The 15,561-nt window shown below is 33.0% G+C and overlaps 1 protein-coding gene across 1 annotated transcript; it reads left to right on the top strand.

Annotated features, from left to right (window-relative positions):
- Positions 1-7,863: 7,863 nt before the first annotated feature.
- On the top strand, positions 7,864-13,285 carry LOC114255975 (casein kinase 1-like protein 7). Its single transcript, XM_082868485.1, has 4 exons — positions 7,864-8,507; positions 10,355-10,439; positions 12,352-12,436; positions 13,083-13,285. Exons 1-4 carry the CDS (start codon positions 8,348-8,350, stop codon positions 13,236-13,238), a joined length of 486 nt encoding a protein of 161 aa, XP_082724611.1. The 5' UTR covers positions 7,864-8,347; the 3' UTR covers positions 13,239-13,285.
- Positions 13,286-15,561: the final 2,276 nt, after the last annotated feature.

Below are 15,561 nucleotides of genomic sequence, written 5' to 3'. Positions count from 1 at the left end.
TAAGAAGTTAAAAAGTACACTTATTTAGAACATCCCAAATCCATTTCTTACCAGTGTTTCACCCGTGCTATGCACGCATTGTGTTTACAATTATTTATATATATGTGAATTGGATTTTTTAAATTTAATTTTTTTTTTGCACATAGAAAAATAAATATAACAAATGCAACATATCTTCAATCAATTATTTTATGTTTGTTTTTATTCAAAATTTAAAAATAATGTACAAGCAAAATTTATAACTAAATTAAGAAAAAATTTATGCATAACGACATTTTTTTACTTATATATAAATACTTAAAAAAATAAACCTAAAAAAGGTAGTCAAAATAAATATTATACATTAAGTAAAAAAATGTGGTTAGCAATTATGTTTACATAAATTTACTATAGTTTTAATTTCAAATTAAAAAAAAATGTTTTAAAAGCATTTTATTTAGCTAGTACCAAATAAAATTTTCTTAGCAAAAAGGAAGTTAAAAAAATTTGTTTCAAATTTTCAAATGTCTATTGTTAAACATTTTATTGTACTTGCTTGTTTGTTTGCTTGTTTGCTTTGGGAGTTTTGATCTTTAATCTTTGCTCCACTTTCATCGTATTGTTTTATTTATTTTTCTTCTTATTGCTTGATTTTGGCATGATACTTCTTTCATAATGCATTTCTAAGTGTATTAGTGAAAACATCATACACTTAAAATGCATAAAATTACAATATATAAAAAAAGAGTAAGCAATTGTCCAAAACTAAATCTATTTTAAAATAAATAAATAAATAAATAAAATAAAAATAAAAATAAAAATGAAATTGTTTGAAATAGAAAATGATTTATTTATTTATTAATTAATTTTTAAAAATAAACTTTTAAAGAAAAAAAAAAGAAAACTATATGAAAAAAAAGTATAGAAACTAAAAATAAAATACAATACAAAAAAAAAAAATAAATAAATAAATTACAGGATTTTCAAGAAGTGAGACTCACAAACAAATTTCATAAAATCTTGTCTATTCATATTGTAGCGCCCTCGAAATAAAGAGGATAATTCAACTCAAGAGATTCTTAAACATAATAGGAAATAGATTACTTTCATTCATCAGAATTTATATTACAAAAGAGATTGCATGCATTATACTTTCATAAATATTCATTCTGAAACTACAGCATGTAACACTAATTAATTACAACAAAATAAACGCCCTACGGGCTTATATCTGTCCAAGATATTACTTGGTTACATCAAAAGAGTCCTAAGCTCTATACGTATAAAGCCCTTGGCTTGAATAAACATTAACACAAGACAAAATAACAAAATGGAGCCTTCAGCCCCAAATCCTCCCAAGCTATGTTCTCGGAGGTGGCAAATGGTTTCCTAAGTAGGGTGAGTCAAAGCCCAGTAGAGATATGTTAGAATAGTATATGAGAATTAACTAAGATATAAACATCAAGTAAATGTGCAATATTCATAACCAACACATATCCTTTCCAAGACCATTCAATATAGATAACCATACCTCAATCCATTTCCATTCGTCCATTTCGGATTAATCTTATTTACCAAATTCATTATCATCTAATCAACCAAAATGAGATTACAACTCAATGGTTTACAATTCAATACATCCATTAATCTAACACTTCTATTTTCTTGCCATTTTAAGGAATTCACATCCGAGGGAATCGACACCCATATATATAAGATTTCGGGACATTCACCCTGGACACTCCGGCCAACTTAGTTTTCAATGGAGTTCATCTCTTATTTCCTCTCAAACAATGGAGTACATCCCCTATCTCCTCCCCAACAATGATACATATACAATGTATTTAAAAGCGTTGTCATATACAATGACTAACCAAGTCACATATTCAATAGTTTATTCAACTGTCATATTCAATGACATAATTCAAATGATTCGTTTCAATTCACCTAATCCTCATGCAGTTTCTACAACAATCATAACTATCATTCACCGATAGCCCAAAACAGATATTTCTAAATAGATATACAATCCATCAAACAGATAATTTATCAAATTTTCATAGATGAGTGATTTAACCAATCCAACTACACCATTCAATTATACACCCTTCCAATTTCATTATCCCACACCAATTTCGTTATTTGTTCAAAATAATTCTTTGGTACAAATTAGGGCAAAACCTTCCCTTTTTTCCAATATCATTCCCAAGACCCAATCTTACTATTTATTTTTATACAACATCTTAATCAAGTCCTCAACTACATACATGGAACCAAATATAGAAAACCCTTTTTTCAAAATTCAAACTCAAACCTTAGCTTCACCCAAAACCTTCAAACTCCACCATTTACACAAAATGACCAATACCTAGGTTAAAAACCATATGTTGGCTTGTTTGAAGTGTCTCCATCTTCTCCTTTGCTCTCCTAACATTGAGAAGATGGAGACACTTCAAACAAGCTGACATCACGATCTATTCGGATCAATACGGAGCCCTCAAGGTGCTCTACCTTTTTAACAAAGGGACTAGGGTTGAGAGACCCCAAAATCAAGGTTTATTTATAGAGAGAGAGAGAGAGAGAGAGAGTCGGGTTAGGGTTCTTAGGGAAAAAGAAGATCAAAAGTGATATAAAATATCTCTGCTGCGAATTGATATATGCGGTCTTCGCTCGAGCGAACGAGTTGTCGCTCGAGCGACCAGACACAACAAGTGTCCTCGCTCGAGCGCAAGAAGCGTCGCTCGAGTGTAAAATGAAAAGCTTCAGGTATTTAACAGACGCACACCCTCGCTCGAGCGTAGAAACAATTAACACAAGGCTCGCTCGAGCGCAAGAAGGCTCGCTCGAGCGCAGAACTTCGTCTTCTCCAGAAAAGCTGCATCTGGAAGAAAACCTGAGAACTCCTAATTCTCGCTCGAGCGCAAGAAACTTCGCTCAAGTGAAGGAGCAAATTACAAAAAGCTCACCTCGCTTGAGCGAAGAGTCCAAAATCTGGGCAACAACAATCTAACCCAACTAACAACCAACCTGCTCCAAACTTGCCCAACAAGTTCTAAAACTCAAATACAAAGTATCAAAGAGGAAAAACAAGACATGGATACAATATTCAATCACGGAACCCAAGTCTGGAACACAATGAAGGCCGGGGCAAAATTGGGATCGCTATACATATACTTTTTATATATGTTTTTTGTACTTCTAATCCTGAGAATGACATTTAAATAATTTGCACTTCTTGCATTATGTCTATCTAATAGCTTTAGCAAGCACATATGTAAAAAATTTCATAGCACAAAATACATAACACAAACAATTGTGAGACAAACTATCTAAAAAAATCAAAGCAACGTTCAATGATGACGTAGAAGCACACCTGACATTTTAATTAAAGGTATGGCCAAATAAATCGCCATAGAAGAGGAAGACAATCTTTATTTTTCATCACAACAATAACATAACTCAATATATAATTTTAATGTCTCTCACTTTTCCACACGTCAAATTCTCTATCAATATTAGAATGAATGCATGAACCAAAAAAATGGAACATTTGAGAAGATAAAGAGATGTGGTTTGAGACCTTTTAATTGCTGAATTCTATTAATTAATAGTTATTAGGCTTCAATGGTTGGACTTCTAATATTTGTTAGCCATTAAAGTTGAGTTCTTTAGTTTTATCTATATTTACTTGATAATTTGAGAACGAACACATATCAAGCCTTTACACAAATACTTGACACATTTTTTAAGCATTATTAATGAAATGCACAGTGTAATTTTTTTTTTGGCAATTGCAACCTGTTATTTTTTAATAAGAATTTATATTTGTTTTAGATATTTTTTAATATACAAATTATTTTTTACAGTGTAATTTTTTTTCTTTTTATTCGCGATTGCAACCTATTATTTTTTAATAAGAATTTATATTTGTTTTAAATATTTTTTTAATATAGAAATTATTTTTTTAGATTTTAATGAAATGCACAGTGTAATTTTTTTCTCTTTTTTTGTTGCAATTGCAACCCGTTATTTTTTAATATAGAAATTATTTTTTATAGTGTAGTTTTTTCTTCTTTTTTTTTTTCCGCAATTGCAATATGTTATTTTTCAATAAGAATTTATATTTGTTTTAGATTTTTTATAAAAATAATTTAACAATTCCATCACTAACTATAGTATATGGGAGAAGTTGAAAATAGTATGTCAGTAAGTATGTGAGAAGTTAAAAAGGCTTGTGAGTTAGAAGAAGTCAACAAATACTAAGATTTTTTTTTAAATCAAAAAATTAAAAGATTAATATTAAAATATTAAAACTCCCACAAAATTTATAGATTAAAAACTTCATTTTCTTTATATAATATATAGATTAGTCGAATTGAATGTTCGTTTTTCGTTACTTTAGTTCTTATTATTTAACGCATTTGGTAATTGATTTTGTGCACCCTGAAGGAGTTGGCAAAGAGAGTTTTCTAATCCAAGAGCCAATATTTATTAGCTTTTGACTAATTAAAGTTTATCTTTTTATATATGTAACTAGCTCAAAAATTTCTTACTAAAGCTTTTGGTTCTGTTTGAATAGATGGATTTTAAATGAAGTGCTTTGAGTCAGAGGCAGACTTAAGAAGGGACAGGGGATCACGTAGGCCCCCCTTGACTTTCAGATTTTTTTTTATTATTTATTTTTAAACACAAAACAAATATGGCTCTATCTTTTAAAAAAAAAAAATACAAAAAGAAAAAGTGTTTACCAAACACGTACGGGTGAGCCTTCCTCTCCACTCAATTTCTAACTCTAACATGTATATATGTACATCCTGTCCTCCATTTCTTTATTCATATCACAATACTTTGCTTTCTGCTACTGCTGTAGTCTTCTTTTCGACTCTTCGACTCACTACTGCTTCGACTCACGGTAAATCGGGACCACACCACAGAGGGGACCACACTACAATTCTCAGGCTTTGTTTGGTTTGTGTTTCTTAAAAAATTTTGAGAAAAATTCTCTACGAATAAGTTTTCAAAAGTAATCAAACTAAACAAATTTTCTCAATTTTTTTTTTACAAAACTTGTTTGGTTTACAAATTTTCTAAACAAATCTCTCTCTCTCAGACACATCAAATCAATTACTTTTTTCAAAACTCTCTCTCAAAATAATTTTTCAAAACATCTTTTGAAAAAAAACCAAACCAAACAAATTTTCGTACTTTTTATCTCAAAAACATATTTCTCAAATACAAACCAAACATTTTCTCTCCATTGTTTAAAAGTAATCTCTCTCTCTCTCTCTAATATTTTACTCTTAAATGAAAAATAAATGTATTGACTTATTGTTATTTGTGTTTAAAATGATATGTTTGGATTTATTAAATTTAGAAAAAGATTTATTTGTGATTATTTATGTTAAAATTAGAGATTTTGATATGCTAAAATTAAGAATCTTGATTTGTTGTGGTTTATATGAAAATTAAGATTTTTGATTTGTTGTGATTTGTTAGGGATTTAAAATTAGGAATCTTGATTTGTGGTGAGTTATATGAAATTTGGAGTTTTGATTTGTTGTGATTTGTACTAAAATTAGGGATTTGATTTGTGGTGCTCCCCTTACATAAAATTTCTAGGTCCGCCATTGATTTGAGTGAAGTTAAATTTTAGTATTAAAATATAAGAGAGTTGGCTATTATATAGATAAATTGAGAGACTAAAATATCTTTGTGCCACTATAATCGTCAGTACGAAGGATTTCAGATAACTATTTTTACATTGTTACGCATTGTAATCCATCATGGTAGAGCTCTGAAATTCATATCTCTACTTTCATATGAGGTATTCTTCTTGAATGATTAGGGCCCAAATAATTTCATTTTAAATCCATAAATCCAAATGCAATCTTAGGTCATTATGTTGGCGGAGTATGTCTTAGGGTCTCCAAGGCATTTTGTGTGTGCATTATATATGGAAACAAGTTTTAGTAGTGCAATCTTCTTTCACCAAATTGTTGAATCCTATAGCCTTCAGATTACTATACTTTTTTTTTGCTTGAATTGGTTCCTCTCTTAAGAAAAGAAGAGTAGATAGAAAAATTTGAGTTTGGTCATGGAAAAGGGGTGGAGAATATGGGAAGGAAAGGGATGCGTCTTGGTTCATGAAGGCTCTTTTTTTTCTCCTTGCTCCAAATGTACATTGGGTTAAATGCTATATTTCACCCCTTATAATTCCAATTTCTCAATAATCTCACTTTTGAGATGATGACTTTTGTGGCATATATGTAATCCCCAAATGAAATTTCAGGGGTTTAATTAAGGGACACTTACCGATCAGTCTTATTAACTAGATTTATTTATCTACAGGTTCTGACTGATAAATTTATCAATGTAAATTTATTCATAAAAACAAGAGAGATTGATAAATTTATTATCAATAGAATTTAAATCTCAAAAGTACGACCAGTTGATAATTACCTTTAATATTAACGCTCTGGTCATCTTGTTTCCTTTCACATTTTACTTTCATTTTGACTTTTAAGTTCTAACCCTTTGGTAGTACTAGTGTCCATTAGTGGTTATTTCGATTGTTCCTGTCAGATGCATTTGGCTTAAACCCACCACAACATCTGATATATAAATAAATAAATAGCATTTTTTTTTTAAATCTTTGGGTGAGCATTGATTTTTTATTTGTTTATTTATTCTTTTGGCCACCTTCCCCTTCTACAGACTTTATGCTTATTCCTCTATTGTTTTTCCTCAAACCAAACCTTCTTTCTCAGTTCTTATAGAAGAATCATTTTTCCATCAGAAACCAATTGAAATATGTTAGTCCACACCTCAAGCTCATATTTTTTTTATTAGCAAAAGAAAGCTTTATTGATGGAAAAACATACAAAGTATGAAAAAGTACGTCAATAAAGGGGAGAGTGCAAAGAGCATCACTCTGTAGCACCAAAATCCTAACTATGTTGGCACCAAGATGCACACCTCAAGCTCATTGCCTTCATTATAATAAAGAAATCTTTACTTTGCACTACAAACTTACTGACTTATTATGCAGATTAGTATGCTTAATATCTTGTATTTCATTTAATGACACTACTACAAAATCATAAATAGATTATACTTTTTTTTGTGTGATGTATGTTATTTAATCACACCTTTTAAGTTTTATTAAAGTGTGATATTTGGGAGTGTGATTAAAAGTGGTCATTTTTAATTACACTTCCAAAGCGTCATTAAAAGATGATTCCATCACATGTTTTGAGTGTGATAATAAATATTTAGATCACATTTTTTAAGTGTGATTAATAACAGTTAGATCACATCTTTTACGTGTAATTACACTACAAGAATTTACACATTTGGCGACCACTTTTGCCGACCAAAAAAATTTTAGTCGCAAAAAAATGACATTTGGCGACCAAATATTAATTAGTCGCGAATGATCATTGTTTTTGGCGACCAAATATTATTGGTCGCAGAAGATTATATTTTGGCGACCAAAAAATGAGTTGGTCGCAGAAAGTGGTATACTTTTCCCGACTAACTACAAATTTGGTCGCGGAAGGTCACATATTTTTTGGCGACCAAATTTTTGGTCGCCAAAAATTTATTTTCAACAACCAATATTTTAGTCGCCGTTGATTGAGATTTGGCGACTAAAAAAGTTTGTCGGCGAAGGTACTTTTTCTGCGACTAATTTGGTCTTTTGGTCGCCAAAAGTTTGGGAGGGAAATTTGAACAACTAGGAGGGGGGAAATGAAATTTTTTGGCGACCAAAAAAATTTGGTCGCCAATCAGAAAACGACGTCGTTTTGTACCTGCAAAACAGAAGAAAAAAAAAATAAAATAAAGGCAAATCCAGTGAGTAGCCTTTGTGTATGTGAGGCCGATTTGAACCCTTCTTCCTTTGTTGAATCTATGGAAGGGTTGACGAGTGATATTATCGCGACGAATGAAAGAGAGAAAGGGGTTGCATCGTTGGGGTTAGCTTCGGTGGAGGTTGCACAGGGGGATCCGTTTCGGCGAGTTACTCAGTCGAAGCCCTTTGAGGAGTGAAGAGAGGAGCTTAATCGTATGAAGGCTTCCATGTCTAGTGTGGATCGGGAGTTTCTGATCCCTGTGATCTTACCCAAGAGGAAACTTCAACCCTAACAGCTTCTGCCCTAAATCTTCTCTGTTATACTCTAACAGCTTCTACCCTAACAACTTAATCGTATGGAGTTGGTGGTGGTATGGCTGATTCGAAGGTTTACACACCTATTGGAGGTCGATCTGGGTCAGGTGGTCGTGGAGGAAGGGGAGGCAGAGGCCAAAATCCTGTGGCCCTGAATCCTGAGTTAGGAGAGAGAGAGAGAGAGAGAGGGTTACAGAGAAGATGGGAGGAGAAGGGGATTGGGAGTGCGGTGGATGTAGGAACCGCAACTATGCCTTCAGGTCCTTCTGCAACAGATGTAAGCAGTCCCGCCTTCTCGTCGACACCAGAACCCCCACCGATTCTAAATGGCTCCCCCGTATCGGCGACTGGATCTGCACTGGTATACTCTCCTCCTCCTTTCTTATCACTTTGATTATGTGTATATATATATGTATGTATATATCCTCGTAGTGGTGACTGGAATTGGTTATGGGGATCTAGTGACTAGGGTTGAAAATTTTGAGTCTTTTTGGGTATACAAATTTAAACTGACCGCATTGCCAATTGGGTTTTTCGGGTTTGCAAGTTTGTTTGCTAGTGTTTGTTTGGGGTTATAGGACTACATAATTGATACCCGACAATGGTAAAAAACTAATAATATGCTTGTGCGTTTGTCAAAAATTAAGTCTTATCCCTATTCCCGGGTGTTTGGCTTTAAACACTGTTGGATTAGCTAATTTGGTTGCGGGTAATTCTTAACCCCTTTTTCACATTCTCTCTCTCTCTCTCTTTGTTGATTACATGGTCACTGTTATATTATATCAAAATTATACACTGGTGCCTGGGTATGGTGAGCAAGTTTTCATTCACTTCAATGGACAAGTGCAACTAAAGTGCTAGTTCAAAAGAGTAGGATACATTGACAAGTGCGGAATATATGTAAATGGATGGAATTAGTAGATGCCATGATTAGATGGGGAATTGCTTTTATTTGTTTATGAGAAACTAAATGGGTGGTGAAAAAATTTAGGAAAAATGAAAAAATAGTGGAAAAGAGAATTGCGGAAATGGAGTGTAGACAATTGTAGATAAAAAGTAAAAAATTTAAAAGAAGAAATGTTTGGTTAAAAAGAAAAGGAGAGAATATGAGTGAAATTAGTGTTAGGAGAAGAGACACTAAATATAATTAATGCCTATGCAGTTATGTTCCCCAAATAGGATTAGATGAATCTATGGAACGATAATTTTGGGAGGATTTGAATTGGTTAGTCCATAGGATACCTAGCAAAGAGGGATTTTTTTTATAGCCGTTGATCTTAATTGCCACATAGGGAAAGGTAATAGGGGATGTGAGTCAGTGCATGTGGGTTATGGATTTGAAGAGAGCAATGATGAATCTATTGCTTTTAGGATTTGCAATGATATACTTCTTTCTTTACAAACATATACTTTTAAGAAGAGGGATAAACATTTAATAATTAATTGCATTTGAAAGTGGAGTGAAAATTAGTCAAATAGATTTCTTTTCTTACTAGGATACTTGATAAAAGAACATTTAATAATTAAAACTTATTAATTATTGAAGTTTATGAACTTATTAGGTAATTATTAAAGGGTTGACCGTGCTTTTAAAATATATAATTTGTCTTCATGCTGGACTCAATTTCTTTTGGTTGATTGTTCCTTTTAGTAGTTTACCACTCAAATGTACTTATATTCTGTAGACCAAAGGCTAAATCTCCACCTCAGGATGCTTTACTAAAACTGGAAACAGAGCAAACTTTCACTGAACTATCTCAAGAGAGCTCCATGTTTGTTTTTAAGCTGGGTTTAGTTAAGCTCCAATGCTGCCTCTTGATGAATGGGACCTCTAGTGATGTTTAGAATGTCTCATGTCATTTCTTTATGTCAGTAGCTTTAGGGGAATTGAGTTCTATCCTTTTTTGTATTTTTCTTTCATGATCTTGTCAATTGACCTTGCTTCGGGTCTTTGTCATTTTTGTAAAGCTATGGTTACAATGTTTGCATCATATTTGTTTTAGTATGATCTACCGTTTTTGATTGTGTTATCCTTTGCACTTGTACTAATGTAAGATGGTTTCTCCTAATGCTAATTGCCTGTACGTGGTTGAAGCATCTATGGCACATAGATCATCAGATGAATCCTTAGTCTATGCTAGATGATTTTTTTTCACTAGCACTTTATTTACCTTCAATGGCATCTGTTACAGCTGAAAATATTTGCAGGATTGGCCTTTCCTTCCCTTTACTTCTACAATGGAGGAGTTAGAGAGTTCCTTGCTACAATAAAGCAACAAGTTTTTATTGCGAGGTAGGTTGTTTTTAATTTTAATTGTTCTTTTCAACTTGAAATCCTTTGATTGTGAGTAATGAGCATAGTTGGAGATAGAATAAATATGTTTTTTGGACTAGAATATTTTTTTTTTATTATTGCAATATGAATGCCGAATTCCCTAGTTTGTTTTTCTAACAAATTTTTGTTCATTTGAACCACATAAAATTGTTATTAAGGCAACAAACATAAAATTGCCCATTCAATACAAAATTGTTATTTTTTACGGTGACATCAAATCTGTAAGTATCTCTTCTGTTTTTCTCCTCTTCAATTCACTCTAATTTAGGTGTTTTTTTATATTTTATTTTATTTTATTTTAATTTGCTTGCTTAATTTCCTCATAACTTCGCATCGTGTGTACTATAGAGCGATTTGTTTAGTAATTAGGGTTTAGTTTTGACTGTTTCTCTTTGATTTTATTGTTTCATGCTTTATTTATTTTTTTATTTTTTTAAAGTATCAACGGCTCCAAGTATTGTTTTGTTTGACTAGTTGTTTAATAAGACTTTGATTTCTTATTGTCATCGCTTAAAGCATAGAAATTTCTTTATTTATCTGGAGTTGGGAGATATAAAATATGTTTTGTTGAGTACACAAAACAAATCTGTTTTGTTTTGTTGAAAAAGTCTAGGTTCTTGTGGATTTTTTGGCCTTAAGAATATGTATTTGTGTTGATGCATGTGACTTTGTTTGCATATATTTGATTTTTTTAGGGGGGCTGGGATTTAGCTTGGTGATAAAATCATTCATTTTGATCTATGTGATCCTCAAGTGAAACGAGCCCTTTATACTGTATGAAGATTATTGATCCACTATTATACATGTAGAAATGTAAATACTCTCTTGAGAAGTTCAACCAATAAGTTTCTTTTCTTCTAATATGATTTTTGCATGTGGGGGTCTAGGAGGATGGGATAGGTATAGGCCTAACTTTTTAACATTATTTGCACAAAGTGGCTACATAAATTATATTAAGCTGGGTATATTGTATGATGAAATTATTATAGTTAACTACTAATGTAAAGATGATCAACAGTTTTACAGGGAGGATGTTATAAATATCATATAATTAGATAAAGTGGTATAATTCTGATAACCAAGTTCATGCTTAAATTTCATGGTTCTTTGTTGTTCTATCCTTTTTGTTTTGGACATTGTATGTTGTTTATTTGTTTAGTTGTCTATGTTCCATGCAATCTATTTTTGTTTAAATACTTGGGTCGGAGGTTCCATAGATTGTTTATTCTTAATTTTTATATTGGCTCACTTATTTGAAAGACATCCTTGTACCTGCTGCTTATGCATTAGGGACTGGTAACTCTTGCTTCGTTTGGGATAAATCTGCCTCATTCCCCTGTTTTCTTTTATAAATAATGGATGTTTTAAGAGTGAACATCTTTCTTAGTAGAGCAATCTGGAAAAAGAATAAGTATGGTGATTTCTCCACATTTTTGACTAGGAATAGTGACCATCACAAGAACTTGTAATTGTACATATATATACCCACCACAAACAGACGGATATTTTGTTGTGCCAATATATCTGAAACGACAGATAGCTGACACATGAGCACTGTTTAACTCTCTATCTCTTTGTTCTATCCTCCCGTTATATGTGTAAGAGTTCCTGATGCATCTTTCCTCCCATTATATGTGTAAGAGTTCCTGATGCATTGTTTGGCTTATGTTCACAACTGAAAATATGGCCCCACTGTTCATTGCCTTTTGTATTAAACCTAAATTTGTTGCTTGCTTTTGAGAATCCTTGTCCACGTTGCTGTAATTGTAGACCCAAAACATATTACTTAAAGGAGATGATAATGGTTGGATTATACAATTTCAAAATGTGTAATATATGACCTGACTGATTCATTGGTTACTGCTTTTAGCCTTCCATGGCAGGGTCTAAGAGCTGCAACAAAGAAGCAAAAATATGACAAAATATGTGAGAAGAAGTTATCAACTCCCATTGAGGTATGTTCGTGATGTGAGTGATATGTTTTGTGCCCTTTGTGATTTGAATAGGGAGAATAAATTTTGGCCCTGGAAATCTGATAAATTGGAAAATTTTCTTGGAATATATCTTTTTTCAACTCAATTACATCTCCAGTGCTATTCTTGAGTATTATATAACAATTTAATGGCGTACATGAGGTCAAAAAAGTATGATAGAGCCTTAAAAATTCTATTAGACGAAGAAAAACATTAAATATTATTTTGGAAACAATAATGAGGAGCTTAATGAAGAAGCCCTTTTGAAAGAAGCTTTTCATGAACAAATAGAACTTTTATACTAAAGGAACAAGCATAAAAAAATAATCACTTTTATATTTTAAAAAATAAAAGAAGCGGACTAATCAAGCTTCTCTACTTTAAATCATTCAAAATGTCTTTATCGACATAGAAATCCAAAAAAACCATGTAAATGAATTGCATTTACATCCAATAGGGGAGTTGAGCCTATGCCAAATGATTAGAAGGCCTCTGTCCTATTCGTTAGACCATGAACGCCTTTCATTTGAACAAAAACACTCACGTATTCCTTTCAGGGGTGGCTTTCTTTTTTAATTTTGAACCGTTTGCAGAAGAGTTATATCTGACACAGCATTTGTTTTGAAAGGTTTTACGCAAGTCGCATCCAGTGGATTTTGCATCTTACTTCCATTATTGCCACTCTTTAACATTTGATCAACGACCGGATTATGGATTCTTAAAGCGCCTGTTTCATGACTTGTTTACTCGTGAAGGTATCAACAAACTCAAATTCATCAGATAGTTAAATGCATATACATTTCATTACTTGCAGAGCTGCAACCCACGTAGTTCGATAGCTTAAATACAAGTTTGTTTTCTTATTATTCAGTGGTAAATCCTAGATCTTAAAATAGTGAACTGCTATGCTTTAGAATTTCAAAATGGTCTAAGGACATATAATTCTTTTATTTTTACTCCAAAAGCAGGATATCAAAGTCATTCTAAACTATCAAGCAAACAATACTAATAAAAAATTATAAATAACCAGGTGAGTGGGACACTTGTCCTAACTTGTCTTAAGGAAGGAATCTATAGCCACATTTTATGTAACGCCCTCAAAATTAACCCATTATATATCATTGACATGCATTATTTAAAGAAGACAATTTATTAATTCATTCATCAGAGTATTACCAAATAAAGTATTACATGTAACATCGGATAAAACGCCCTACAGGCTTACATCTTTCCAAGCCAACACTTGGATACAAAAATATGAGTTCTAACTCAACAAAAGAAAAGCCCTAGGCTTGAATGTTTACATGTACTAATAATTAAAGACAATTAACTAAAGGTAGTCTTCTCCAATCCAGAAGCCAAACCCTCCCAAGCTAAGTCCTTGGAGGTAGTTTATCACCTGAACCTGAAAATGATGTTCCCATAAAGGGTGAGCCACAGCCCAGTAGAAATATACTAAACCACTTATAAGCAATGAATAAAGCAATAGTATTCAACAGATGGTTAACCAAGATAATCAATTACTTCATTTTACAATCTCATGACACTATTGTCTAAGATACGTTTTACTTTCCAATTTTATCAACATGGCTCAGAACCTGGCCAAACTTACAACAGTGAATCACATATATAATATTCACATCCTTCCAATATCAACAAACAAATGAGACTCAAGCTCAAATCAAACACTTCATACTTCCAGATTGATACACATTTTAGTGCTGTATCAATAAAACACTTCTATATAAATAAGCACACATAAAAGTGATGCTAATGGAGTCCATCCCCTATCTCCTCCCAAACAAAATCCGGTTTAGAGGTCCATCCCCTATCTTCCCCTAAACCGTGGAGTACATCCCCTATCTCCTCCCACACACAAAACAATGTATGCAAATGCAATGCTCAATCAATACACGTATTTTCTGTATCAATGCCATAGTCAACATTAATGACTTAACCAATGTGATTAGTTTCAGTTATTCCTAAACCACATGCAATGTCTACAACAATCACGACTATCCTCCACCGATAGCCCAAAACAGTTATTTCTAAACTGAAAATAACTATGTCAACAAACAAATGATACCAATTACCCAATTACGCCATTTAATCAATGAATTCCATGAATTTAACCCTCTTTTCCCAATTCCATGAATTACTCATACAAATTAATTCAATAATACAACTAGGGTTTTTCCCAAAATTTATCAAAGTATCCCCAACATGTTAAAATACCAAAACTTAGAACAAAACCTATATAATGGAGTAGGAAATCCCTACCTCGAAGAAAACAACACAAATGGTGAAGACAAAGATGAGTGCCCAATTACCAAAGTGCTCCAAATTGCCAAATGTTCAGATTAAATGAAAGCCCTCAACTCCCTCTATCTTTTTAATGAAGGATCTAGGGTAGAAACACACCCTAAGTGGATCAAATCTAAGAAAGAAAGTGAGTAGGGAGAAGGAGAAGTCGGACCTAGGGTTTGGAATCAAAAAGAAGATGAAAAGGACTGATCAAAACCCGCTGCTGTAAATATATACTGGACAGGCTCGCTCGAGCGAAGACTTGGTCGCTCGAGCGACCAGACACAGAGAAACTACGCTCGAGCCAAGGAAGCCTTGCTCGAGCCAACAACCCAAAAGCTCGCTCGAGCGAAAGAAAGCTCGATCGAGCGAAGAACTCAAACCCTCAGGTCTGTAACCAGACACACGCTCGAGCGAAGGAACTATTGCTCGAGCGAAGAACGAACTAACTCGCTCGAGCGAAGAAAAGCTCGCTCGAGCCAAGAATGCAAAGCTACAGGTCCAAACCAGACGCAATCTCTCGCTCGAGCTACCAAACCCCGGCTCGAGCGAAGAACCAAAAACAACAGCTCGCTCGAGCGAAGATCCAAAATACTGGACAGCAACACTTGATTTCTAAACCCAACCAACCTGAAACAAACCTGCCCAACACACCCTATAATTCCAAATGAGAAAATAAGGGACAACAACAACCATTATACAATGACAGAATCTACGGAACCTATGTCCGGACACAATAGTCAAATGGGAAAAAGATCGGGGTCGCTATATTTTACCTGGCTCGATTCAACATACGCAAATAG

The sequence above is a fragment of the Camellia sinensis genome, chromosome 1 (assembly GCF_055761805.1).
Source record: "Camellia sinensis isolate YWXY chromosome 1, ASM5576180v1, whole genome shotgun sequence".
In the NCBI taxonomy this organism is placed as follows: domain Eukaryota; kingdom Viridiplantae; phylum Streptophyta; class Magnoliopsida; order Ericales; family Theaceae; genus Camellia; species Camellia sinensis.
Note: the sequence above shows the minus strand (reverse complement) of the source record. Positions and strands in the feature narration are given on the sequence as shown.